Genomic DNA, 27238 nt, shown 5'->3' with positions numbered 1-27238 from the left:
TTCTTGATATGATTGCATGGAAGGTAATTTCATTATCACTTCTGGGTATTCTGCCATCTTGTTTGGCAGTTCGCGGTTCCAGAACTTGTACAGCATTTAATCTCTGGATGTTCAACTTTGAAGTTCTATACTGTATTGATTTCATACCTTAGCATATTATGAGGAATAGATAATGTTTTTATAAGTCACTAAGACCGATGATCCACTTAAATCAAAATCACGCCCGTAGCCCTGCCTTACACATTGTAAAGCCCTATGGTAGAAAAGAAACTGGTCGTAGGGCACATTGTTGTGATTGAAGCGGGAATAATACAGGGCATGATGGTGAGAGTAATATACAAATATGTAAACTGCGTCTGAGACATCGCAGATTCAACATAAAATGGAAGATAGCTTATGCAGTGCCCTTCCTCCGTTCCTCGCTCCTCTTTTTGGCGCGGACCTCAGCGCGTCTCCTCTCACCACCGTCAACTTTGTGTCCCAGCCTATCCTCCCACATACCTTCCTGGACCTTGATCAGAGCGGCGCTGCCGTTTGTTCCCTTGATTGGTTGCAGGAACGGTCCCCTAATCAAAGAGCCACGGTGTATTTTCATATGCGCATATTTCTTGAGGGGTCTGGAGGGCTCATGCTCATAACTGGTAGCATCTGGCGGGAGATTTACAATCATTCGCTTCATACCGGGTGACAAGTTGGCCGAGGAATCCTGAGGGCTCGACTCTCGCTCACCTCCGGTTGTCTGGGTACCAGGCACAGGCACTGCGACTACTCGCAATTGGGCGGCTCCATCGACGACATGCTCCAAATCACCACCAGGACCGTATATACCCTGCCTGAACTTTTCTCGTTTGCGAAGTAAATATCGTCGTTGGCGCGCAGGCTCGATGCCCACTTCACGGAGTTCAGTGGAGTTGAGGGTGAAAAGCTTGTCCCAAGAAGACAGTTTGCTGGCGTGCTTTTTCATATCACGACCGATCAAGGTAAGGAAGGTCTGGACGTCGGGAACGAATGGCGTCGGGGAAGGAACAGAGGGCGTGGCAGCATTCTTGTGGAAGCAGCGAGTGCATTGGATGGTGAGAGTAAATGGTCTGATAAGTCTCGAAGACAAAGTACCCAGATATGAACTGCACAGCTTCATGGTAGGCGAGCTCAAGACATTAAATGCCTATACTGGCACAATTGGAGACAACTTATTGTTGAGAACGGTTTTGGAAGGGTTTGAAAAGGGACACTGCCCTCAGATAATTCTTTTTCTTTGCTGATTCTCTTGGCATCTGGAAATTTAGGGATCCCCAACTTGTACAAAGTGATCGTCGGGATCAATAATAGTCCGAATTCACAACTATCTATGGCGTCTTGGTACTCCATCTCTTCTATCAATGTATCCTTTAGAGGATTTAGTCAAACGATTTTCTTATGAATACAACTCGGCTTCTCATTTATAGGCTTTGTATTGCGTTCAAAGTCTTGATGTCCTAGGTTCGAAGCCATCTCTCTTCACAATTCGTTTGTGAAGACTACGGGATCAAACCAGAAGAGATTCGAGCGATGGCACTTTCACCTTCAATTTCCCAGTCACCGTCAGCCACTGCGTCATCTTCGAGTGCAGCAACTAAATTGCGGGCTGTTTCTACCCGAAAATCAGTCAATGAAGAGGGAGGTGCACCTACATTACAATCAGATATTGACCGTGAACTCACAGAGCTCTTAAATGAAGACATTCAGCACAAGTATGTCAAGGGTACGGTGCCAGTTTCTCGATCCTTTTTCCCATTTCCTTTTTCGGCTTTTCATTAACATATAATACATAGACAAGAAGCTTGGTGAGGGTACCTATGCCGTGGTATATCTTGGGCATCTTCGCAACGACCCCTCGTCATTTGTGGCGATCAAGAAAATCAAAGTCAATACTGAGTACAAGGACGGTCTTCCTATGGATGCCATTCGCGAAGTGAAATATCTACAAGAGTTATCGCATCCTAATATAATAGCTCTGCACGATGTATTCTCGTCTAAAGACCAGAATCTCAATCTGGTTTTGGAATATTTACCACGTGGCGATCTGGAGATGCTCATTAAGGATGAAAATATCCACTACGGTGTTGCAGATGTCAAGGCTTGGATGGGAATGCTTGCTAGAGGTGTTTGGTTCTGCCACGAAAACTTTGTGCTACATCGAGACATCAAACCCAACAACCTCCTCATTGCCAGTGATGGTGAGGTCAAGCTGGCCGATTTCGGCTTGGCTAGATCATTTGCAGATCCTTATTTAAATATGACACATCAGGTCATAACTCGTTGGTATCGCCCGCCCGAACTGCTTTATGGTGCCCGGCAGTACTCTGGGGCCGTTGATGTATGGTCCATGGGGATGGTATTTGCTGAACTCCTCCTGAGAGTCCCGTTTGTTGCCGGAAATTCGGACATTGATCAAATCTCGAAAATATGTGAAGCATTCGGCACGCCTTCCGAAGAGAATTGGCCGGGAGTCAGTACGTTGCCCAACTATATCCCCTTGGATAGGCAAAGCACTGTTCCACTACAGGGTCGTGATTTCTTCTTACGGCAATTCCCCACGGCAGGTCCAGTGGGTGCAGATCTACTTATGTCGATGTGCACGTTGGACCCAAGGAAGCGGAGCACGGCTTACCAAATTCTACAGCACGGCTGGTGGTCGACCGAGCCAAGGCCGACGGCTAAGGAGGATCTTCCTCGTAAATCGGGTGGGAGTAAGAAAATGGGTGACGATCTCTCAAGACGCGGTGGCGAGGTGGACGACGGTCCATTCAAGAATGCCGCTCGACAGCTAGATTTCATGGCAGTCAGGCGTTAATTATAGTGGACTCTATATCTGATGCTCAAATTCCAAATTGACACCGTACCCGCCCTCTCATGCTCTCATTCCAGAGCCATGTCTACATCTTGGCGACCTTTATCTCTCATTCACTGTTAGACCGCCCCCTCCCCCCCCCCCCCCCCCCCCGGTTTTGATGCGTTTGACTTTGGGAGAACATCACCACTGTGCCAGAGCCAATATGCAGATCATGGTTTCTGCCCTCCTTGGAAGACCTTTTGACAGTTAAAGACGGTTGAGCCGCTACAGTCTTTCAATAAAAGGATCTCCCTACCTTGTGCACGATAGATCTCAAATACGTCGAACTTGATGTCGCACCGGAGCTCATCTTCGAGACATTCCTCGTGGCTGTTGAAGTACTCCAGGATGGTGAGAGACACTCGCCGTCCTTGAAGTGCGATAGGTTCAGGGTACGCCCTACCTTTCACATCCCTGATGGCGCTCTCAATCGGCTTGATGTTCTGGTCGTATCGTTTTCAATCCAAGTCCTAGCAGACTCAAGTAACAGTCGGTACGCATTGACTTGATACGATATATTGGAAACAGGTATTTGACCCCTTGTGGATACTTTGAGAGTGATACATTTCTCCCAATTTTCCAGACGGGTAATTGATCCTTTAACATGGATTGTTTGGTGTTTCTCGCAGAACCTTGTGGTGTTGTATTCATGGATGTAGAGCGTAATGCTGCATCTAGCTGTTCAAGCCTTCAGTCGGAGAGTATGGACTTTTCTGAATGGTATGGAGCCAATGATATTGACTATCTCTTTTCAAGGCCCCGAGAGTAGACTGGCTACAAGAACGAATCAAATGAACTTTACTGCAACTTTCTATGATGCGGATTGATATGTCACGTTTAGTGTTAGTCGCCTATATTGCGTCGAATAGGTAACTAACGATATCAGCTTGCATAGCGTAGAGGGCCTTGCGTCGTGGAAATGAGTTGTTAGGTCATCCAATCTTAGCATAGATAGTCAGCACTGGATGACTTCCACATAGGCATTGATTTTTACCATAAGACAGATATTTCTATTGATGTACCTTTTTGTATGTTTGTTTATGTCTCCAAGTATTTATATGTAGGTGCTGGTAGGGCTAAGGCAGGTATCGGATACTCAAGGTGCCCATACGCTCATTACATAAATACTCAGTAGCACTAGCAACACTATCAACCAAATTTGAGCCTGGAAAAAATGACACGGGAATTAGGACATAAAAAAATATATGCGTATCTGAATGATCTTTTCCCCGTGTACGTAGGTCATCGTACTGTAAGGTACCTTAGCTTCAACCCTTGGAAGGTCACTACGTACTCTACAAAAATTAAGCTAACTGGTTATATCTTAGTATGGGGTTGCCTGCCTAGGAGGGAACCTACCTTAAGGTAAGGTGGGTAGGTTCCTTAGTATCTAGACTTACTCGTAGAGATGTTCCTGAGTACGCAAAATACGGTCGTACCTACCTTTACCCCTGGCGGACTGGTACAACCCATCTTTATCTAGTGCTTATCAGGTACCGTACCTTAACCTAACTAAGGTACATTTAATAATCTAAGCAATATCCACCCGAGGTACCCCTCAACTTCAGGTACCATATTTTGATGTGTTTACTCTGTGATGGTTTGTTTTGGCTCTAATCAGGATGCTGACCACTTTACCGTAAAGACCGTTGAATAGGTGGTCTATAACAGTATCACTATGAAGCACTCACGCATATTGAGAGCAACTTCAGGTCTTGGACATCTCAACAAAAAATTCTTCGCCATCCTTTATAGGGATAAAACAAGTACCGAGTACCAAGTACGGAGTACTCATCAAAGAAAGTCGCCAACACAATAATCACCTTCTGTAATAATACAGACAGTATTATAAGCAGAATGATTCATGTATTGCGTGCTAATCCATGGAGTAGAAGTATAACCATTGTAGCTTCATTGTAGATTAGCACTCAATACCAGCTTGTAATTCAAAGCTAAACACGACTTTGAACTATTCATATCGTTGATAGGTACCTTAGGAGTTGGCAAAACTGACTTCTCCCTGTCCTGCCTTAGACAATATGGAAGGGGAGATTCAATCCCGCTCTCCCTTTACTCCGTCCGTATCTACCAGACTAGACGCGACTAACAAAATCGAGCTAAAAGGATGGAGGACGACGGCCCTGACCATCTTCAGTCCAACACCTGGCTCTTCTACGCTTATTTACAGTGCTATTCATCCTAGTCGTCGTCTCTGCCTGTATATTCTCTCGTGCTCGCTCATCAATCTTACACGAGATCGTTTCTCATCTGTCTCCATCGATAATACCCAGAAACGCTCCGAGAAAGGCGCTCCGAGTAGTTGCTTGGAGTGAGTCAACTGAAAACTTAACAACATCGAAGAGCCCTATAGGCCCCATTGTTTGGTTCTGGCTGCTGAAGGCTTCAGATTCACCCGCTATTGAATGCCCCAGCAAGGTCCAGATCCTGTATCCTCTCAAGTACTCGAGGTGGCTTACAGGCCTACATCGCTAAATAGGAGACAGTCGTCATATTACTGTAAGTACTCTGGCTTGAGTTTGTATCTATCGAGTCTATATTTCTCCCTCTATCTATCCATTTCTTCTCTGTTCCTCCCACATGGCCTTCTACGAACAGTGTCGGTACCAGTGGGGCTTGTCTTGCTTTGATCTAGTATGAAAAATGCATGTTCGCATTTCTGATCAATTCATCCGGGGCATAAACCGGGCCCTTCCTGTTGTGTCGCCATAATGATGCTCCATATATCTATCCGATCTCCTATCTGACTTTTGCCAGCTTATCTGATAGCCTGGTTTCGTCGCGCCGTCATATCGGCTTCGCAAGCTCGCGCACCTTCATTTTCCCCCCATGACCATGCCACTTCTAATCTGAGCTCCTTCTGAAGTTGGTCCATTTATCACGACAGGGCAACGAACAAACACGAAAGACCTCAAACTATATAAGCGCTCTATGTCCACCATACCAGAACTGTCCCGACCGGCCGCGAGTCCTCCGGCTGGTACGCTGCCGCCATTGCCAGCACCGAAAGTCAGAAAGAGCTTGCCCCTATCAACCGACATACAGAGGGCGTCATCTCCATCACATTCAACTTCCAAATTGCGCACGCCCTCCAGCCCTAGATCAAATTTTAACAGGTCCCCATTATCAAGTTCAATCTCTAACCAAGGCAGTTTGAGGTCTGCGTCGGGAGGTCGGAGTCCGGCCAGTCCTGAGAAGTCGCTTCGCAGGACGATAAGCATTGCGGCCTTTCCCCAGCCTCCAAAAGTCAATGGCCGTTCTTCTGTGGCTTCCGCAATCTCGGGATCTAATAATATTCCGCTTGGCAGCGCGAGAGTCAAGAGTGGTTCGAGGTTAAGTTCAGGGACTACCAGCAGTTATCGAAGTTCAAGGCCACCTTCCCTATTAAACGGACATGGGGACGGCAGAAATGGCCCTGTCTTAGACTCACGAGAACAAGAAGCCTCCCCTACACAGAGCAGAAGCTCGTCAGCCCAAGGATCGTACTCAACAAGTGCGACCACGTGTGAAGATCCGGATGATGCTACAGGGATCGCCAAGTCAAATTCGAGAACCAAGCAAGTGAAAGGAAATGTGATCGTCAGCGTCCGTGTACGTCCCAATCTGACCGGGACAGATGGTTCGGCTTCTGACGGCGATTGGGTTGTTGACGGTCGGCGCGGCCTAATCTCCTATAAAGGAAAGGAAGGCGGAGCCGACTATTTATATGGTGCGCACCTAGATCAAGACCTTTCTAACGATTCGCATGACTGATTGATCAATCTACTTCTACAACAGACAATGTCTTTCAGCCGCACGAGCACAATGCCAAAGTCTACGACGCCGCGGCCAAGCGCCTTGTGAGAAGGGTCATGGAAGGATATCACGGAACAGTCTTTGCTTATGGCATGACCGGGACTGGCAAAACCTTCTCTATGCAAGGGACCGCGACTTCTCCCGGTGTGATACCATTAGCAATAACGGATATCTTCTCTTTCATCAGAGAGACACCTCACCGGGAATTTCTGCTTCGCGTCAGCTATCTGGAGATCTACAACGAAAAGATTCATGACCTCCTGTCGACGTCGGGCTCTACTGGGCTTGCGAATTCTCAGCAGGAGGAGATCAAACTCCGCGAAGACAGCAAACGAGGTGTGTATGCAACTCCGTTAAAGGAAGAGATTGTGCAGAGCCCTACCCAACTCCTACGTGTAATTGCCAGAGGCGATCTTGCACGGAGAACGGGCAGCACGCAGTTCAATGCTCGTAGTTCTAGAAGTCATGCGGTCGTCCAGATTGTTGTGGAGAGCAGAGAACGAGCACCAACGAGCAACCCATCCCAAGAACGGCGCTCCGGCATGGCCCCAGGGGGAGTCAGGGTGTCGACCCTTAGCTTGATCGATTTGGCTGGGTCTGAGCGCGCTGCAGAGGATAAAGAGCGTCGGACGGAAGGTGCTCATATAAATAAAAGCTTACTCACATTGGGCACGATCATCGCAAAGCTCTCGGAGAACAAGGATAAGGGCGGAACCTCAGCTGATCGCGAGGGCAGACATCTTCCGTATCGTGACAGCAAGCTTACACGGCTGCTACAACCGGCTCTCTCAGGGAACTCTCTTGTCAGCATCCTCTGTACAATCCAGATTGATGGGTCTGGCAGCTCAGCAACAACGGGTTCACTTTCAACTGAGACTCTAAATACGCTGAAATTCGCCGCCCGTGCCAAGAACAGCATCGTCAGTCACGCTAAGAGGGCAGAGGAAGCCTTTGGCAGTGGCGGGGGCGATGCGGGCAGCCGAGTTCTTCTGGAGCGCTACCGCATGGAGATTCAAACACTACGCAGTCAGCTTGAAAGTCAGGCAAAGGATCAAGCTGAGAAGGAGTTAAAACTGGAAGAGCAACAACTGGAGAAAGAGGCAAAAGTGCGCCACGAGGAGCAAATGCTTGAAATGCAATTAGCTCGAACAGCGCTGAAGGAACGTATTGAACATCTCAATCGTCTGATCCTCTGCTCTAAATCAACTGGAGTCAATAGTCATAACGGTATAGCCGCCTTCGGGCGGCTTTCTAGGATGTCTACTACCGACTCCATTTCTCGGTCTCTGCGGTCGTCTGTGAGTCAGTCAACATTGGGTGCATGCGGATTTTCATCGGTACGGCCTGTTTCCTTCCTGTCCACCAACAGCACTGAAGTGTCGGCGAATTTGCCGTATCGAAATGCGCCCCTTGAACACGAAGAGGACGAAATTATGGGGGAGCTTGCAGACGGAAGAGCAAGCGCCCAGAGACAGATTGCTGCTCTACAAGCTGATCTTAACGATAAGAATCGATATATCTCAACGCTGGAGAGACGCCTATTGCAAGCCCGACGCTCAAGTCACTCTCGAATATCTATGGGTGTGAAGTCAGTAAATGCTCCCTCAGAAGAGCCGGACTTCAAGGCTCTGATCCGTGAGAAAGATATGGAAATCAACGAACTCCGCTTGCAGCTGGATGATAAGGATCGGATGCTTGCGGCACTTCGGTCTGCCGCACGACACTGGGATCTCGCACATGTTACAACAGACCCATGCGCTGCGGACCCCAAAATCAAGCGTGCGTCTTTGAATAGTAATGGCGGTGTTATGCCATCATATGGTCGTGCAGCTGGTTCCCTTTCGTCGCCCGAATCTGATGATAAAGGACCAGATGGAAAGAGCATGGACGAAGTCTCGCGCATACTCGATGAAATGATACAGGATAGAGTGCAGAGCGGTCATTTAGTGAAGGGATCTCGCGGAAGTGTTCGTGTTGCTGATGAAAAGCAACGAGCGCTTGAACCGGCGGCAGGTATCCCTGCGTTAAACACAGCTAGCACAGTTTCAGAAGATGGGACAAATGTCATGTGAATGAGTGAGATTCAGTGGCTCGAGTCCCAAGTCGTCCTTCTGTCCCAACTGGTATCCCCTTGCCTCCGCCCAAATCCCATATCTCCCGCTATCCACAATCTCCCCCGAATATTCCGAGTTACCTTCATACTGAGTCCGTTCCTCCCCATTTGTTTGTGGTCATGACTACTGGTGTGAGCTGCCAGTTTTGGCCTTATGCCTTGGTGTTTCAAAGGTGGTCTTGATGGAATCAGGAGGCTACCATCTGCTGGTGAGTGTAGTCATGATTTCGCTGCATATTTAGATACCCATGCATGATCTTTTCCTTGAACCCGACTTAATGAGATAGTCATGTTTAAATTAAATCAACTAATCCAGCTTCGCTTTGCATGTTAAAGCAGGATTCGGACCTCCTTTTTTAATTTAAGAGCATAAATGTAACCAAAGAGCATGCATGGTGTATGGAGAAGATCTGTTGGAGTGGATGGTAGAATGTGGAGATCAGTCCTGATATAGGATTATTGGCCGTCATTCAAACACTTCATTCATCAGAGGTAACCAGGCATCTCAGCATGAGGATTGTCTCTGAATCATAACATAGGTAGAGAATTTCTATCGATTTCGTTCTAGCGTTTCTGGACATGAAAACCTCCAGAGCACCACCCACCTTACTTTGGGATTGGAATTACCTGCGGCAATGGAGACACTGGATTGCCAGCAGGAACAATGTTGCTATGAGGGATTCCTCCGACCGAATTGATAGGAAGCATCCATTATCCAGGTGTTATCCCAGACGAAGTTCGTAGGCATACATACACCACGACATGTCCTCAAGATGCCCGAAGCTGATTCCTGACCTAAAGTGTCAAGTCATTAGGTCGAAGGTAATCGATCGATAGCCTCAACCCATATTACCTCACAGGCCTCTTCCTGGGGATCACTTCGAGGATGCCCGCTTGTGGTTGAGATTTGATCACGCGGAATATTATTCAGGCTTGCCCGGAAGCTCTCTCTCTCTTTTTTTTTAAAAAAAAAAACCTAATTCTTTGGCCCTTGTTCTATTACAAGAGGAGTGCATCAAAAGATGTAATCGAGGCCGTTTCACGCAACTATCTCAATTTCAGAGATTCGGTCCTTCGCAAAGACATCTTTGTATTGCTCCCACAACCGTCGAAGCTCTTGTATATACTTGGCATGAAGGCCATCAATGTACGTTTCGTCGATCTTATCTCTGTCACGCTGTTGAACGACTTGAATAGGCCTGCCAACGACAATATTCAATGGACGTCGATAAGGCATCAGTCCCACGTCGTAATTGAAAACCCCACGAGCATGAAAGAGCGGGATCGTGAACCCCATCGTACGCTTAATGAGCATTTGAAGCTTGTGTATAATGGGATGCTGATCTGATCGCACCTGCTCATAGAGATCGTTTTCGCCGAAAGCAAGTACTGGCACAAGATCAGCACCGGTGCGAATTGCTAGCTTTATGAATCCTTTGCGGCACTTTAAAACAAGGCGCAGAGAGTGAGGTAAAGCGTCCAGGGATTCGCGAGCCCCACCAATGACAATTGTAATCGCGCGGCCCATGCCTTCCCCGTCAGCACCACCTTTAGACAGTAGGTTTTCACAAGACTCCCGGGAAACACTGGCGAGTCCCATGGCAAGAGCATATTCTCTGTAGAACGGAATTCGAAAATTCGAATCAAGGGTAAGTAAGGTGTTTGTGATTCCCGGAAACAACCTCGAAAATCCGAGCGCTTCAGTAGCAAATGCTGCAAATGCACCGTGAGAAATTATGCCATGTGGGTGGTAGCCGAATATATATTTGCGTGTTGGAAGTAGCGCTTCAGAGCGATGCAAGCAAGCAGGAAAATAAGAGGCATAAAGTGACCATATCGGGAGCGAACGCATGAAATTGCTACGCCCACTCAACGTTCCAGACGTTGCAGACGATGAAAAAAGTGAAATATAAACTAGGTAGGGGAATAACAGCGGCCAGAATACAGGTAGGGCACAAGCGAAGAAGAAAAATGTTAAGAATATCGCGATTGTCAAAGTGTGGCATAAGACCACGAACGTCTGCATGCGTCTTTCGAGACCAATATTCAAGGGAGCCCAACGAATGCCCCTAAATGTTATCAGCCATCATTTTCAGAAACCCTCGGTTCTACATATACACCAGAACTTACCGACTCCTGGCTGCATGCCTTCGCGGTTCTGAACAGCCTGGCCCTGACTGAGAATGATCGTGCGAGGATAGTATCGCTGGGTTGTCAATCCGTTTTATCGGAGAATAGAAATCCGCATCAGATAATTCGGTGTTGTTTGCTACAAAATCCCGGGATTCACTACCACTTTGCACATGATTCACGCACGAGGTATTCTGCTCGGCCTGGGTCGCCGGGTTCAAACTGACTTTTCCCGAAGATGAGGACTGAATCACCGACTCAGGCTGCTGTCGCAAGCTTCCTGCTTGTAGATTTTCTTGGCCTGACATTATTGATCAAGAATAAGTGGAAACAACCCACAAAGTGCAAAAGATAGGCAGGAATCTACTCTGTAGTACTCCGTAGACTGACCGGCTCGATGGCGGGAACCTTCAGCAAGGGTATTTCTGCCGCCCTAATCTCAAGTCCCAGCTGAGCCGGAAATCTGGTATCGATTTGTATTCCACTTCGGCAAATGCACTGTCGATTCCTTTCCTAAGATGATCAAGAATCGATCACTCTGCAGAGTGGCAGATCATTTGGAACTTCGATCTAACCCAGGTCGCCGTGCGCAGTGGGATCCCGTATGAGTGGTATGACGTTTGAAGGCGGATCAGTTCTGCATGAAGAGTATTGACTATTGAGCGGGTGTACTCTGTGTTTATAATAGTAAGTTCATATTAATTTAGTACTTTGCTGATAGTACCTTGAGGACTTGGAAGTTGAGAGCGTAAGGTTAGGGTACCTGCCAACCAATTAATTTACTCTATAGACACACTCCTATGTACTTAGTTGGGGAAAGTGGGGATCAAGAATGGCCATCTCTGAATCTACCAGGTATCAACCCGACGGTCAGACTCCTTTCAAAATTCGAACGTTAAAACATTAATAATACCATCTTTGCTACTATCCTGCTTGAATGGCGCACTTATGTTTCTTTCAGCGAAGTGAATTGCGAATAAGTCTTTCGAGGCATCGGGCTCCGATTATACGTCTGAATACCTCAAGAATGTCTAGGAAATCAACACCTTTCATAGCCTCGGCTTGGACATCAAGAAACGATCTACTCCGTAGAAGGCACATGATGATTGTGCCCAAGACCGGACGCAAGCCAATTATGTAATACCATCAGTCTATCAGATCATTGCTGATTCGCGATCTGTAAGTTACTATGGGGAATACAAGATAGTAACAATATTCTTTTAAGATGTAGACATGATTCTTTGAGCACGGGTGACTAGGTAGGTTGACATGGGCCAATGGGCGAATATTTATTATTACGTTTTGATCATGAATATCTGTGCCAGTTAGCCTTTGTTTAACAAGGAAAAGGATTGCTAATGGGAAAGGATAATAAATACCTCATTGAGAGATTTATCGTCCATGAGGGCTCTCTTCTTTTGTTCAATATGGCGGCTTCGAAAGATCCGTCTTCCCATAGGTTGACGTTCCCTCGATGTTGCTGGACCGTTCGAGGCTAGCAGACATGTACCTTTATCGTTTGCGACCGCTACAAGGACATTTGTAGAGGTTCTGTTCGCTGTTTCCGCGTCGAGCCCGTCACAGTCACTAATTTTCCTTTTCTTCTGTCTCTTCTCTTGTTTCTTTTCGCGGGATTTTCTGGAACTCATGTCCAGCTCCTTCCCCTTCTTATTCTTCTTCTTTTTCTCCTTCTTCTTGCCCTCCTCCTCCTTGGCCGTGGCACAGCCTCCCTCTTGTGAGTCGCTATCCATGGGCTCCATCTTAAACATGCCATTTTCACTTTCATGGGAAGAGGTTTCCCGTGGGAAGTCAACGCGAAGATCCTGAGAAGCCGGGGAAGCCGTAGCATTATCCTTCTCCTGTACAAGAAGTCCGCCACTTATGAATCTGACAGTCTGCCACTTCGTTGCAGCATATCGAGCCAATTTAGCATCATCCCGCTTTTGCTGCTCCGCTTCAAGTTGTGTATCAGATTTACCATTGAGCCGGCCGAGTAATCCTTTGAATGCGTCCAGGCCAGTGGGTCCATCCAAAAGATTTCTCTTTGGCCGAGCTCCCAGGCCTAATGTGTCATCCTTCAAGACAACTCTTATATGTGATGCGCTAGCCGTAGTGAATAGATCAGAGTGAGTGGCATTTCGGGCGCCGAGGAAGCCACCGGGAGTCCAGCCCTGGGCTTTGAGAATCCTGTGTCCAAAACCATCCGTTGATCGTGACCAAGAGGTGTTGTTGGGATCATGCGAGATTTTGGTTTTCCTGCATATTTTGGTCAGTGACTTATCGCAGTGACATTATTTTGAAGATTTACTTGCGAGGCGCCGCCAGGCCCATTTGCGATAGGAGCGAAAAGAATTTTTGAGCGGAGATAGAGAAGAATGGAGATACAGTGTCGATGTGACGGAGACTTGAAGTCTAGACTAAGAAACTGCTTTTGGAGTATTACTCTGGGAAAATCAAAGGAAAATAAAACAAAACCGAGAGAGAGAGAGGATGGAAAGTAAGGCAGGAGTGCGGCAAGGGTATCTAAAACGAGTAACCGTTGTAAGCATCTTTTCCTTTTTTGACTTGATAGAGAGCGGAAAAAATATTTTCTCTGACGTGGTACCTCCGGTACCTGAGTCAGTTATTGAATTATGCTTATTTCCCTGGACACCCTTTGGATATATCTGATAGCTAGGTACCTATGTAACCCTAGGAACAAATAGAAAGCTCCATATCTAAGGTATACTTATGTATCTGTTATCTACGTAGTGATAATAATAATATTACAGTACTCCGTAGATAACACTACAACCATAATATAGGGTCCCCTTAAGTATGAGTCTCCTTAGGGCCTTGGCGATGGCCTAATTCTTCCAAAATCCTAATAACCTTCCATATTCATCACGAATAATAACACTCAACTTACAGAATATTATATTATTCCCAAATACTAATATTAACTCTTTTACCTGAATAAAAGTCAAGCATTATAATGTGCTGTTAATCACTTAAGTCACTGAGCCAGTCCCTCTGAAACTGGGTCTGAGCTGTGAGATTAATCCTTTCGGAAACCCTCTATACACTTCATATATACCGCCGTGAGAATCAAATCTGATATCTTGTTCGAAGAATGCCTGTTTTGCGAGTCTTCTGCAGAGACTACCCCCAGCGTACTCTGATTTTGGCCACTACTGACGACGCTTTGGTCTTTAAAGCCATCGCAGCAGAAGTGGACCACAGTACAGGAAAGAATGAACGAGACACTATCCATTGCTTGGTTGAATTTTGCAGTTTGTCTTGCGTGGACTTAACAGGTTACCGCTGTCTGTGCGATGGGCACGGTACGCTTGGGTTAATCGCTCTGGACGGAGATGTGTTCTTGTGTGTGGTGACTGGTGCCTCTAAGGCCGCAACAGTGAGGCCTGGCGAAGCTGTATGGCGAATCGACAATGTGCACTTTCGTAATAGCCCCCATTCCCTCGTTTATCTTAATTTTGTCTGACCAAAGCAGTTTGTCTCAATCATTCAAGCTATGAAGATGGTCTTAATTATGAGTCCGAGTCCGAGTTTGCAGCTGAAGAACCCAACCGGGGTGAAAATAAAGAAATCGTCACTGATCACCCATTCTTAGCGTTGAAGAAGCTCCTGAGCGATGGCAGTTTCTACTATAGTCTAGATTTCGATCTCACTGATCGGCTGCAGAACCGGTAAGCCGATAGAATGCCTAAACCATACATATACAATGGGTGCTGACATATTGTCAGCTCGGACAAAGCTGATGCGTTCGACATGGGCTCTTTAGATGAGGACATGCTGTGGAACTCATACATGATTAACCCTCTTCTTCTCCTCAGGAGCCACTTGTCTCGCCTTGAGAAACTGCACCTCGACACGTCTCGAATGTTGACATATGTAATACGAGGATTCTGTAGCACTTTGACCATTCCCACTTCCAGACCGATAGTTCCGCAAGCGCCAACGCGCTTGCCATCAACATTGACTGTTATATCACGCCAGTCATCTCGACGGGCAGGTACGAGATTCAATTCTAGGGGCATTGACGATGACGGAAACGTTGCGAATTTTGTGGAAACGGAAACTGTTCTCTGGATTCCTCCCGGCCTCACTTTCTCATACGTCCAGATTCGTGGTTCTGTGCCCGTTTTTTGGGAACAAGCACCTGGCTTCTTCCCTGGCCAGCAGAAGATTGAGGTGATCAGGTCGCGCGAGGCAACCAAACACGCCTTCGACAAACACTTCGAAAGTCTTGAATCACGATACGGCGCTGTACATATCGTTAATCTCCTGAGCGCTCTGAAACCCGGAGAAGTCGAGCTTTCAACGAGGTTTCAAGAATTGGTTAGCAGAAGCCCACTTAACCAGAAGGCTAACGCTCATGCCTCCAATCATATGTTACTTGAAATGACGGAGTTCGATTTTCATGCGGAGGCCCGCGGTCCGCTAGGTTATGGAGCTAGCGATCAAATCAAGGACGTTATTTTGCATTCTGTGGATGGTTTTGGATACTTCTTGTCAGAGAGCACTTGCTATGGTAACGAGGCAAAAGCCTCATCCGTCGTTCTACAACAAGAAGGCATTTTTCGGACAAATTGTCTAGATTGTCTTGACAGAACCAACCTTGTACAGACGATCATTAGCACGATGGCCCTTGAATCTTTCTTTCATCAACGGGGAGCTCACATTGATCCCGAACTTCGGCTCAGACACTCAACCCTTTGGGCCGACAACGGGGATGCTCTATCGCGAATCTACGCTGGTACTGGTGCGCTGAAAAGCTCGTTCACGCGACATGGAAGAATGTCTCTCGCTGGTGCCCTTGCAGATGCACGCAAAACCGCCACACGGCTATACGTGAACAACTTCTCCGACAAAGCTCGGCAAAGGACAATAGATTTACTACTAGGACGTCTAACAAACCAAGCCCCAGTACAGCTCTTCGATCCGATAAATGATATAGTCTCCGAGAAACTCGCTCAGCGAGCATCCGAGTATTCTTACAAGAAATCGATCATGATCTGGACGGGAACGTTTAACGTGAATGGACGCCATGAGGGCCCTGACAATGATTTAACACCCTGGCTCTTTCCTCTCCCCGATCAGGGGGGCGAAGATCCAAGCATCTTTGCCGTTGGTTTTCAAGAAATTGTTGCACTAAATCCACAACAAATCATGTCTACTGATCCCACTCCTCGCAAAGTGTGGGAAGCCGCTGTCAGAAATTGCCTCAACAATCGTGCTGAGAAGATGGGGAGTACAAAGTACGTTCTTTTGCGGAGTGGCCAGCTGGTTGGAGCAGCTCTTATGATATTTGTTAAAGAAGATATACTCGGAGACATAAAGAATGTTGAAGGCAGTGTCAGGAAAGTGAGTGTCCTGTGCAAGAAGTGTTGCTTCGTTATGAGTATCTAACGATTAAAAGACAGGTCTCTCGGGGATCAGCGGTAACAAAGGAGGCTGTGCTATCCGCTTTGAATATTCAAAGACTCGAATATGCTTTGTGACCGCTCACCTTGCAGCTGGATTCGCGAACTATGAAGAGAGAAACAATGACTATGAAACTATCTGTCGAGGTCTCAGGTTCCAGAAAAACAGAACGATTGATGATCATGACACTATCATCTGGCTTGGTGATTTCAACTACCGAATAGGTCTCAGTAATCAGACAGTCAGAGACTTGGCAACGCAACGCAACTACCAGAAGTTGCACGACAATGATCAGGTACTGTGATTCACTCAAAAGAAGGTCTATGCGCTAATTCAAGCCGAAGCTAAACCTGCAAATGATGGCGGGCAACGTGTTCCAATTCTACAGCGAGGGGCTCATTACATTTCCACCGACTTATAAATATGACGTTGGCACAAATTATTACGACACATCGTAAGATAATATGCTGTTTCTTCGACTCACTTCTTTATTTAACGAGAGACTAATACTCAGCAGCGAAAAGTCCCGCATCCCTGCATGGTGCGATAGAATTCTGTGGAAAGGATCAAATATACACCAGCTGCATTACGACTCTGCCTGTTTACAATGCTCAGATCATCGCCCCGTGTGGGCGCTTTTCTCCTGTGACATCAATTTTGTTGATGATCACCTAAGGGAAAATATCAGGAGCATAATATATGCGATGGAGACAGGGGATGCACCCGAAACACCGGCAAGGTCGAAGACCCAAGCAAAAATGCGTAAGCGAGAGTCAGCTGAACTGGACTTTCTTACACTTGACCTTCCACCAGCCAGTTCAGACGATCGGAGATGGTGGTTGGACAATGGTATGACTTCCCAAGTCTTGAATCGGTGCCCAGAAAATATCTTCGTGTCTGGCTACTCTAACACTCATACGTGGCAGGTATGCCGGTGAAATCAATTGTACAGCCGCCTTCAAATGGATGGTCATTGAACATGAATCGCGAGTCCAACCCATTTTCTTCAAGTAATGCCACTGATTGGGTACCTGCAAGAAGATTAACGGACAGTCAAAAGGCCGTGGTGGATAACATAGGTTCCATCACATACAAGCCTCCATTGCCCCCACGTATTGGGAAGGGAGGTGCGGATTCATCGGATTTGATTCATGACACTGACATGCGATCTTCCAGAGCAAATGGGGCGAAAAAAGCACCACCAATCCCTCGGAAACCTGTTGCTTTAAGCAACGATCATAAGGCCTTGTCTGGCCAAGCTGGATGGCAGTCCGGTATGAAAGCACTGGAGAGCGTTCCGTCGCAGCCAAGTAATCGACTTGGCGTTCCGAGGTTCGATTTGGACGACCAAATTAGAACTCCACCTGCTGAACGCAGGGTTCCAGGTAGTCAAGACTCTCTAAGCGTTGGATCCAGGCACTTTGGTGGCTTTGAGCGTCATACAGACATCACCAAGGACCTACTTGATGGTGAAGTAGATTCAGAAATCAAGTGGGAGCCTTTGTTACCAAATGATACATAGTTCATCCACCTTTCGTGATACCTACTATCGAGCTGTGCTTGTACGCACATACATTGGCCCTATGTTCTTATGCCCTTACTCACTTCTCTATTACTGACTGCCTGTCCTAACCCAGCATATATGACTTCTATATCAGTTCTAAAGGAGGAATTAAGCATCCTAGAACAGGAGCTATACACCGTTCCTTTGCTAGAAGCTTGCGATCACCATATAACCTGTTTTTATAACTGAAAAAGCTCGATGTCAATGGACTAGGAGTCAATTAAAGTATAGTCAGAAAACATTGAGAGTCATGCTCTATGGGTATATAAGAAACTCCAGTGCGCATAATCCAGCACATTTCCTCACTGATACAGACAGATATTATTTCAGAAACTTCCACCCCTGGCCAGGAAAAGTATGAAATGTCACCATAATCCAATGCTTGATCTTTACATAACTCAACATATGATGACAATACTCCCAACTCCAACCACCGAGGCATGAGAAACCAATCCCGAGCTTGTCGAGAGGAAAAGCCATGCCCCTCTAAAGCAGACCACGATAGGGCAAGCCTGTATCCCAGTATGTCGTTGGGCTGCCTGGCAGACGAGAACCTACCGAGCACAGATCCGGCAGAGAACGAGCCATGACTGCGATCCAAGCAGTGAGTCTTTTCCTTTAACAGTGACTGCATATGGCCAGAGATAGCTACCAGCTCACCGCCTAGGATACGACCCTATCACATAACACGGCAAGAGCTACCGTGATGTTGGAATGCTTTAGGCTTTTTTCCCGCTTTTAAAGCCTTGTTCAATCTCAAACGATTGCTACCCACCATCCACATGGCAAAAGCGCCGGGGTCGGGCCCCTTCGCACGTGGTTTCTTTATACCTAAGGTCGAATGCTAGGTTAATACTTGTAGAGAACAAATGCGCCATTGTAGCAAATTTGAGTTAACTGGTCCAGCATAAGGGGAGGAGAGGGGGGTTGGCGAGGGGGTGGGGGAAAGAAAAAGAACAAAAAAAGTAAAGTGGGGGGTTGCGGGGGGAAGGAAGGCCTCGACAAGACTACCACAGAGTTGATATGGAAAGAGATCTGAACATACCTGCTGCCGGCTCGGATTTTTTCTTCGAATCATCGGGGGCAACGATGACTGCGCTATCAGCAGATCCTGGAGCGGTTTCCGCAGTTGCTTGTCCTTCCGGTGCAGTACCCCCTTCTGCAGGATCAGGACTCTTCGGCTTCTCTGGTATGGGCCACATGTGCATGGTAATGGTCCAGTCCGGTTCAATGACGGTTTCCCAGACTTGTGGGAGAATGATGTCACCATTTGGCCCTACTAGATCATAATGACCTTCTGCAACATGAGGCCCTATTACTTCAATGTGGAGGAAAGCCTGTCGTATAAGTTCTTCCATTCCCTAGACTCATGGTTTTAGAAAAGAGCATTTGCGCGAGGCCAAGAGGGGATCATACCTGCCATGTGCAGCACAAATCAAAAGGAAAGCTGAACTTCCTCCCGACAGCATCTTTGAATTTGATAGGTTTCTTTTTTTCTGGGCCCTTGTTTGCTGCGGCTGTAGCGGCGGCAACAGCTTCTTCGGCCTCCTTCTTCAATTTTGCGGCCTCTTCAGCAGCCTTCTGTTCCGCCTCCGCTCTAGCGGCCGCAGCGGCCTCTTCGGCCTCCTTCTTCGCTTTTGCAGCCTCTTCAGCAGCCTTCTGTTCCGCCTCCGCTCTAGCGGCAGCGGCGGCTTCCTCGACGAGTTTCTTTTCATGCGCAGCACGCTCTTCTCGGGCAGCTTGCTCAGCGGCTTCCTTTTCAATTGCAGCTCGAAGCGCAGCCTCTCGCGCCTCTTTCGCTTCGCGTTCCGTCCTTTCTTCTAGGATCAGCTTCTCTAGTCTTGCAATTGCTTCATCCTTAGCAACTTCTGCAGCGGCAGGAACAGGAGATGGACTTGATTCCCCCTGACTGGGAGATGGTACGCGGGGGTAGGTGTTGAGGAAGGGCGGGGGGACCATTCCGGGCACCATGGGGTAGGGTTCTCTGAATGGGAAATAACCTCCCGGGCCGTATGGAATAAGTTCGTGAGGGCCTAATGGGTTTCCACCATAGTGTGATGGGCCATGTGGTGGAACTGCATGTGGTGTTGATTGCTGTGGTGGGCTATGCCCATCACTTCTCCCTTGGCTAGAAGGGTGTACTTGCGGCACATGGTGGCCAGGATGATGCTCGTGCATGAAGAATGCCGGCATTGGGGGCCCATGAGGATGTTGATATTGAGGGCCGTACCCATAGATAGGATGGCTGTAAGCTGCCGAATGACCCGTCTGATGGTGACTCAATCTAACAAGTTGATCCGATGGCGGATGAAGACCAGAATGCGCAAAAGCGCCGGGTGATATGCCGCTGTTCGGATACACATAGGATGGCCCCGGTGATGTGCTATGTGCGTAGTTTGAGCCTTGAGCCATGGGCGGCCAGAGCCTTCTCTCGTGGGATGTCCGTCCATACGGAGTCGCATATTCCTCAGCGGAATCCATACTCTCTGGGGAGTCGGGGGAAGGCTGACGGCGGGATCGGCGGACAAAAGACTCCCGTTCTGGCATAACATGACGTCTTGCAGAGTGACGGCGGCTCGGGCCTGATGATGAGCCATGGGTCGGATTACGGTTTCGCGTGCGAATGGACGCTCTGGGCCGGGACGCCGAATCAGATGGCTTCAGTTCGTCCGGATATGGTAAGTGAGCCCACTCATCATAAGGGTCATGATATTCATGGCTTCCGGACTCCGAGGGCGGAGAAACTTGAACTCCTGACGAGTCTTCCTCGTCAGATAGGGATGAGTCCGAGCCGCGTCGACTAGGGTCAATGGTAATATTGAACCTGCTTATGTATGTTTAGTTAGTCAAAACCATGCCAAGCCGTTCTTGGGTCGAGCCGTCAGAACGTACGTCATAGATATCAGTCAATAATGTTTGAGAAAGAATTGGATTGTAATAGATTTCAAGAAGTGATTATGAAAAAGTTATTCTTGAGTCGGTCCCGAGCGACATAAAGATGACCATCCAGAATAGCGAGCAGACTTGGGTCGAGGATACCCTTCGAAAATGTTCGGAGAAAGACAGAGTTAGTGAGCACATCCAACGAAAAGGAGATGCTGATAATTCATATCCAATTCACTGGTTCTTCAATCTCTGAAACAAAGTGGCACTCATTCTTGAAACGCAGTTTCCAGGTTTGGCAATAATACGCAGTCTAGCTGAAGCTTGGTGAAATGTAATGAGCAAACTCTTTCCGATCGAAGCTATGGCTCACATATGTATCTGATCAGTGGGAAAGGATAGAAGAATTTAAGCCAGTACAGTGGTTGGGGGATTAGCGATGACACCAGGAGAAGAGAACCCAAATGTGGGAAGGTGCCTGACCAGATATGTTTGAGGCGGAGTTTGGGCATTTTAGTATACCGAGGACGAAAAATTTACCTTTTTTCTTTTTTCCATTTTACTAGGTAGGGTAAGGTATGCTTTGATGCGCAGTCTCGTTAGGCACTGAGCTGGCAATTTTGATTCATACCCTCCCAGGCACCCTGCGAATACCTTGTGCTGCCTGAATGCCCAATTGAGGAATTTATTCTTACTAAAATGATAAATTCTGCCTTCAGGTTTCTAGATGGCCCACATACAAGCCTAGGCCTTCAGCCTCCCATGATTTAGCCAATAAATGGCCTTCAGGTCAGGAAAGAAACCTAAGGTACCTACCTCTCTTCTGTACAGAGGTACAAAAATGTATGTCTTCTCATGAAAAGGCTTCATAGTATGGGACAAATGTCCGAGGCATAATACATACGGGGATCGATATACGAATAGGAAGTCTCTGCACTGAATATCAATCCCAGACACTCTCATCAGAATTATCCTAGGTCTATAAAGGAGTTGTGGCAGGGAATACCTTTTTCTTTCACTTATCTACCTTAGGACCATGACGTAAGTGGGTCATGCCTATTTAAAGTTGATACTATGAGAGGTACAAAAAAATGATGTGCTCCCCTTAATCGGATTATAGGTACTGTGCTTCGATTAGCCCATGTATACTCGTCGTTCGATCATGTTTGAAAGACTGACATGTACTTCATCTAGCACTGCAAGGTCCTTGAATATTTATTAGAACGCTGCTTCAGATCCTGAGAGGATAAGCCATCGGCGTAATCAGATAAGTAATGAGAGAGTAGTTCCAGATCGAACACAAGAAGCACTCAATTATGAGGACAGATGATACAGGAAATTCAATGAATCAGTGATGGGGAATGGTTTAGTCGGATGCATTGAGACGATTGAGGAGCTCCTTCGCTGCGATGAGCTCGCCTTGGCTGTATTCAGAATGAATGCGCCCCTTGGACCGTTCTTTCACGATACCCTCGATCCTAGTTTTGGCAAAGGCAATCAGCTTCTCGAGCAGCACTACTGAGAGTGAATCGTCTGCTTGCGACAATGAAGAATCCTGCAAGTAAGTTCGATACCCTTCACCTTTGAGCAGGGTCGCAGAGGCCTTCGATATTTAGATTAGTTTTTATGATAAAAGCCGTGTTGTAGGGAGAACATGACGGCACTCACTGAAGCCAAGCCATAGAAACCCCTCAGATAATCATCGCAAAGTTCAATACTTCTGCTGAAAGAACGGATCGACCCGCGCAATAGGTGATATGATTGCTCTGGGTCGGAAGACCCAGCGACGAGGTATTGAAGCTCACCGAGACGAGCATGAATCTGATACGGAACAACGAAAGAATCGTTAGTCTCTCTACTGGTGGACGGTGATGTGCTCTGAAGTAGTTACATTCCACGCGTTTGGTGCAATCAATAATGCTTCCTCAAGGCAGAAGATTGCCTGGAGTCCCATTCCTTGAGACTTATATAGATCTGAGAGTTCACACCAAGCTTCCGCATCCGTAGGGGCAGCCTTCAGCAGATCTATTAGGCTGTGTATAGCATCTGTGTGCCGAGACAATGCACGCAGAAGCGCAACGCGTCGCTTTAGAACAGGCTATCAAATATGAATTAGCGGATAATTCTAGCTAATAAGACCATTACAGACCATGTTGGCCGGATTCTCCAGCAGTAAGGTGTCATATTTGCGTAAGCAGGATTCCAGGGAAGATCGATCCTCTGAAACGGCCTCTTCGTATATGCCGCGTAGCCCAAGGACCCTCTCATTTGAAGCCCCGAAGCGCCGTTCGAGCTGATTGAGACAGGATAGTGCTGATCTGTCATCTCCAGTCTGTAAACAAGCTAATAAGAGCTGTTCGATCTCCCTGTATTTCTCAAACTTCTCCGGCGAGATCAGCAACGTGGACTTCAGATTTGTCTCCGATGTAAGGCGTCGGCTGAGGATCAACGGTGCCTGCTGTGACAGATGAAGGCTAGAGAACAAATCCGAGCCATGAATAGCATGGAGTTCTGGAGCTGTACGACTCATTGTTTGGCAAACGTTGGTGTCAACCTGTATTATTCAGTTAAAATGGATGTCTGTCGGGGAAACCAAAGCAGGAACTGTATTTACGTGAATCTCACAGAAGTCAGGAGAAATTGTCTGTCTAGGGCGGATCTGTGCTTATCAAAGTGACACTATAGAGCTAAAATATGGGGTAATCTATACTAGCAATTATTATTAGACTATTTCAGATTCCCGTGACTTTAACCATCCATCATAGTAGTTTATCTTCACATACCCCACATGACAAAGACACCAGTGATATCAGAATCATGCCATATTTCGAGAATTAATTTGATATTTTTCTTAGATCTATATTCAGTCATCTGCCTTGGAAGCCACATGGCATATCTACCTGATCTCTTATGAGACAAAGAGTCGCAAATACCTTCATTCAGTCATTTGAAAATGTAGGGTCGATTGCTGAGCTGGTGTAACCTCCTACTGATTAGAAGTAACTAGGTTCGAGAAATCACTTTACGACCTGATCAAAGGCCTAAGGAATCATAAAGGGGCAGAAGATGAGTTTATACAGGAGAGTCTTCGAGAATGTAGGACTGAGATCAAATCTCAAGATATGGGTATGCATATCCGAACTTCGCGTTCGCTTTCAAAATACGGCAAGTAGCCCGCTAATATATTCCAGATAAAAAAGCTACTGCACTCTTGAAAATAGTTTATCTGGAGATGTTTGGGTATGATATGTCATGGGCATCCTTTCATGTCCTGGAAGTCATGTCATCTTCGAGATATCTGCAGAAGAGAGCTGGCTACCTTGGGGCAGTTCAAAGCTTTAGACCCGATACTGACGTATTGATGCTGGCAACGAATCTATTGAAGAAGGTCTTTGAAGTCCCAAGTTCCGTCTTAAGAAACTTCTCTGACGCTGGAATAGGATCTCATATCATCAAGTACTCCGAGCCTGTCCTTACCACTGACCACATTACCGCACATTATCACTCCTTCGCTTGCTATGTCATTGCTCCCTGACGTTCTATCTCGGCTTTCTCACTCGCGCGGGGTTGTGCGCAAAAAGGCAGTTGTGTGTCTCTACAGACTTGCTTTGGTTTATCCCGAGGCGCTCAAGTTTGCATGGCCGAAACTAAGGGAGCGCCTCATGGACGATGAAGAGGAAGGTAGTGTAACTACGGCCGTGATCAACGTCATATGTGAGCTTGGTTGGAGAAGGCCGCGTGATTTTCTTCCACTTGCCCCGAGGCTTTTTGAATTATTAGTCGATGGGGGGAATAATTGGATGGCTATCAAGATAATCAAGCTGGTATGGTGTTCCCTTTTCGCAGGATATACGCTTCTAACGAGACTAGTTTGCGACTTTGACACCCTTAGAACCTAGACTAATCCGGAAACTCTCTGGGCCTCTGATGAACATAATTGAAACGACGACCGCCATGTCACTGCTATATGAATGTATCAATGGCGTCATTCAAGGAGGCATACTCGATGGCGACGAAGCACTTGAGGAGAGGGATGAAGTCGCAAGTCTCTGTGTCGGAAAACTTCGAGGAATGATTGTCGCCAATTCCGATCCAAACCGTAAGTTTCTTTGTGAACAGTAAGTGTGAATACTAAAATAATTTGTAGTCAAATATGTCGCGTTACTGGCGTTCAACCGAATCCTGCTCTCACATCCTGCGTTAGTATCGGTCCACTGTGATGTCATCATGGATTGTTTGGAGGATGCCGATGTCTCGATACGAATTCAAGCCCTGGAGCTTGCAGCCAGGATGGTCACAAGCGAGACACTCCAGTCCGTCGTCGATCGGTTACTCAAGCAGCTTCAGGATGCTACGACGTTTGATCCTGTTGAGTCGAGACATTCCGCAGCAACAGAGAACTTGAACAATCAAAAAGGACCCATTACTTTGCCTGCGAGCTATAGAATCGAGGTGATACATCGGATACTTGACATATGCTCCTTCAACAACTATTCGGACTTGTACGACTTTGAATGGTATGTCGACCTTTTGGTAGAGTTGATGAAGCTCCGACCACGGCAAACTAAACGACTCCGTTTTCCGCGAGCTATTCGGGTGCTGGAAGACGATCGTGGAGACGATATAATGTCCCGGATCTGTTTGGAAATACGCAATGTCGCCGTCCGTGTCAAAGGAGTCCGACTGCAGGCCACAAGAGCGGCAGAACTTCTGATTTCCGTTGAGAACCGACATGCATTGTTCCTTCAACCTCATACCGATAGCCACGCCCTTGGATCCCTAGCTTGGGTAGTGGGCGAGTATTCGGGCTGTCTTTGTAACCCTCGTCGAACGCTCCAGTCACTGATCGACATTTCGAACATGTCACTTGCAGCTAAGGCATTGTCCCTCTGCGTTCAGGCAGTTCCTAAGGTGCTCATACAAGTGGCCAATGACCCACACCAAGATTGGAACACAGCAACGATGTGCGAGATATCACTACTGTTTGCGCAAGTTATCAATTTCCTCGAATCCCTTGCAGTTCATCCTGATCTGGATGTGCAGGAAAGAGCCATTGAATTTCTTGAAATGGTACGCTTGGCAGCTGATGCTCTAGTGACGGAACGCCACAGTTCGGAAGCAATGCCTTTTCTGTTATCGTCCATAATGCCCGGATTGTTCTCTGGGTTGGAACTCAACCCAGTCGCTATCGGTGCTCAGAAAAAGGTCCCTTTCCCAGGGGGTCTCATTCTGAACGAAGCTTTCAATCAAGAATTCGCAACACTTCTCGGCGAATTGGACTGGAACCCCGAGATCGACAGCCAGCATCCATCTCAACAGTTTTACCATGTCGCAGACACATCCAAACATCATGGCATGCCCATTGGGTCTGCTACGGTCGAGCTATATCCAGATTCATCATACCAGGTTCCAGATGGTCGACCAAATGACCTATCTGCCGCCATTAAGCGGAGGTCAGAGCGCCAAGAACGCAACAGAGAGGATCCCTTCTATATAGTTACCGAAGATCGTCCTTCTGGTGCGTCAGACAGAGACCACAGTATCTCACCCAACGGTAATTTGGATGTCGACTCTATCCCCATAATTAACCTTGATTTGAACACTTTCGGAGGCCAACGTGCGGCTTCACTGTCAGACAGCAAAACTCGACACCACAAAGGTCAACGCCCCAAGAAACATCTTGTCATTGCTGATGAAACCATTGGACTGGATGAATCTGTTCTGCCGAAAGCTGCGGATGACCTTGACAAAAGCAAGCGTTCTCTCCTCCAAGTTGATTCCAGTAGCCTTGGGCTCCTTACCTTAGAGGGTGAAGATCGAAGCCCGAGTTCCACACTTGATCTAGGCGAAACCGTTCAGGATGATGCAGAGATGGCGAGAGCGATGCGACAAGTAGAGAGGTTACGGTTGGAGATGCAGCGAGCATCGGAGCGAATTCACCCGGAAGGCATACCTATGGAGGGTACACCTGTGAGGAAGAAAAGGAGAAGCAAGAAGGCCAAAGTGAGGGGCCATGCGACTGCCAGGGTATTACAGGATACAACTCAAGCGGAAAAGGATGGTACCCGCGGGATGCGATTATCTGCAACCTCTCCAAGAAGCGGAAGGCAACAGTGCGACGCAGACCTTGGGTGAGGTGAATTTCCTATCTTACTTTCATCGAATACTGGCATGCGCCAGTGATGATGCATAGATCATATAGCGACGGCTCGTCTTTGACGGTTTTACAGCCTGGAGTCTATGGTTTGGATGCATAAAGCCCTTTGGAAGGAGCAGCATGAATGTTATATGCGCGTGAGAGATATTCACGTTTAAGAGAGTATCATCTCGGCTTATGTCTCTGCTTCATATTCGCTCTGAGTCGAATCTTCAACATGAATTCGATGTGGCTTCGAAATGTTGGAAAGATGAGGTTGAAGAATAGCTGGCATAATTC

At 47.1% G+C, this 27238-nt stretch overlaps 9 protein-coding genes across 9 annotated transcripts, besides 1 other annotated feature; 4 read left to right on the top strand and 5 right to left on the bottom strand.

Annotated features, from left to right (window-relative positions):
• Window positions 1–394: 394 nt before the first annotated feature.
• Window positions 395–1138, bottom strand: NFIA_024680 (mitochondrial 37S ribosomal protein mS41; the record flags this gene model as incomplete). The annotated part of the gene is made up of 1 exon (XM_001261293.1): window positions 395–1138. The coding sequence occupies one exon, from the start codon at window positions 1136–1138 to the stop codon at window positions 395–397; it is 744 nt and encodes a 247-aa protein (XP_001261294.1).
• A 410-nt stretch (window positions 1139–1548) lies between these two features.
• kin28 (TFIIH complex serine/threonine-protein kinase subunit KIN28) lies at window positions 1549–2833 on the top strand (the record flags this gene model as incomplete). Its single annotated transcript, XM_001261292.1, has 2 exons — window positions 1549–1741; window positions 1812–2833. The coding sequence occupies 2 exons, from the start codon at window positions 1549–1551 to the stop codon at window positions 2831–2833; spliced, it is 1215 nt and encodes a 404-aa protein (XP_001261293.1).
• A 124-nt stretch (window positions 2834–2957) lies between these two features.
• Window positions 2958–2983: a microsatellite.
• A 2838-nt stretch (window positions 2984–5821) lies between these two features.
• NFIA_024660 (putative kinesin family protein (KipA)) lies at window positions 5822–8757 on the top strand (the record flags this gene model as incomplete). Its single annotated transcript, XM_001261291.1, has 2 exons — window positions 5822–6599; window positions 6668–8757. 2 exons carry the CDS (start codon window positions 5822–5824, stop codon window positions 8755–8757), a joined length of 2868 nt encoding a protein of 955 aa, XP_001261292.1.
• Window positions 8758–9837: 1080 nt separating this feature from the next.
• Window positions 9838–10824, bottom strand: NFIA_024650 (diacylglycerol acyltransferase type 2A; the record flags this gene model as incomplete). The annotated part of the gene is made up of 1 exon (XM_001261290.1): window positions 9838–10824. The coding sequence occupies one exon, from the start codon at window positions 10822–10824 to the stop codon at window positions 9838–9840; it is 987 nt and encodes a 328-aa protein (XP_001261291.1).
• A 1459-nt stretch (window positions 10825–12283) lies between these two features.
• Window positions 12284–13259, bottom strand: pxr1 (telomerase inhibitor/ribosome biogenesis protein PXR1; the record flags this gene model as incomplete). The annotated part of the gene is made up of 2 exons (XM_001261289.1): window positions 12284–13184; window positions 13237–13259. The coding sequence occupies 2 exons, from the start codon at window positions 13257–13259 to the stop codon at window positions 12284–12286; spliced, it is 924 nt and encodes a 307-aa protein (XP_001261290.1).
• A 781-nt stretch (window positions 13260–14040) lies between these two features.
• On the top strand, window positions 14041–17877 carry NFIA_024630 (SacI domain and endonuclease/exonuclease/phosphatase family protein; the record flags this gene model as incomplete). The annotated part of the gene is made up of 7 exons (XM_001261288.1): window positions 14041–14371; window positions 14422–14617; window positions 14675–16295; window positions 16351–16650; window positions 16700–16809; window positions 16873–17204; window positions 17282–17877. 7 exons carry the CDS (start codon window positions 14041–14043, stop codon window positions 17875–17877), a joined length of 3486 nt encoding a protein of 1161 aa, XP_001261289.1.
• A 721-nt stretch (window positions 17878–18598) lies between these two features.
• Window positions 18599–20466, bottom strand: NFIA_024620 (uncharacterized protein; the record flags this gene model as incomplete). Its single annotated transcript, XM_001261287.1, has 3 exons — window positions 18599–18750; window positions 18965–19280; window positions 19336–20466. The coding sequence occupies 3 exons, from the start codon at window positions 20464–20466 to the stop codon at window positions 18599–18601; spliced, it is 1599 nt and encodes a 532-aa protein (XP_001261288.1).
• A 1702-nt stretch (window positions 20467–22168) lies between these two features.
• Window positions 22169–23332, bottom strand: NFIA_024610 (uncharacterized protein; the record flags this gene model as incomplete). Its single annotated transcript, XM_001261286.1, has 4 exons — window positions 22169–22405; window positions 22471–22623; window positions 22694–22900; window positions 22952–23332. 4 exons carry the CDS (start codon window positions 23330–23332, stop codon window positions 22169–22171), a joined length of 978 nt encoding a protein of 325 aa, XP_001261287.1.
• A 592-nt stretch (window positions 23333–23924) lies between these two features.
• Window positions 23925–26937, top strand: NFIA_024600 (putative AP-3 complex subunit delta; the record flags this gene model as incomplete). Its single annotated transcript, XM_001261285.1, has 5 exons — window positions 23925–23928; window positions 23994–24190; window positions 24243–24626; window positions 24673–24901; window positions 24950–26937. The coding sequence occupies 5 exons, from the start codon at window positions 23925–23927 to the stop codon at window positions 26935–26937; spliced, it is 2802 nt and encodes a 933-aa protein (XP_001261286.1).
• Window positions 26938–27238: the final 301 nt, after the last annotated feature.

This window comes from Aspergillus fischeri, genomic scaffold (genome assembly GCF_000149645.3).
Source record: "Aspergillus fischeri NRRL 181 1099437636263 genomic scaffold, whole genome shotgun sequence".
NCBI classification, from domain to species: domain Eukaryota; kingdom Fungi; phylum Ascomycota; class Eurotiomycetes; order Eurotiales; family Aspergillaceae; genus Aspergillus; species Aspergillus fischeri.
The sequence above is the reverse complement of the archived record's forward strand: the minus strand, read 5'-3'. Positions and strand labels throughout refer to the sequence as shown.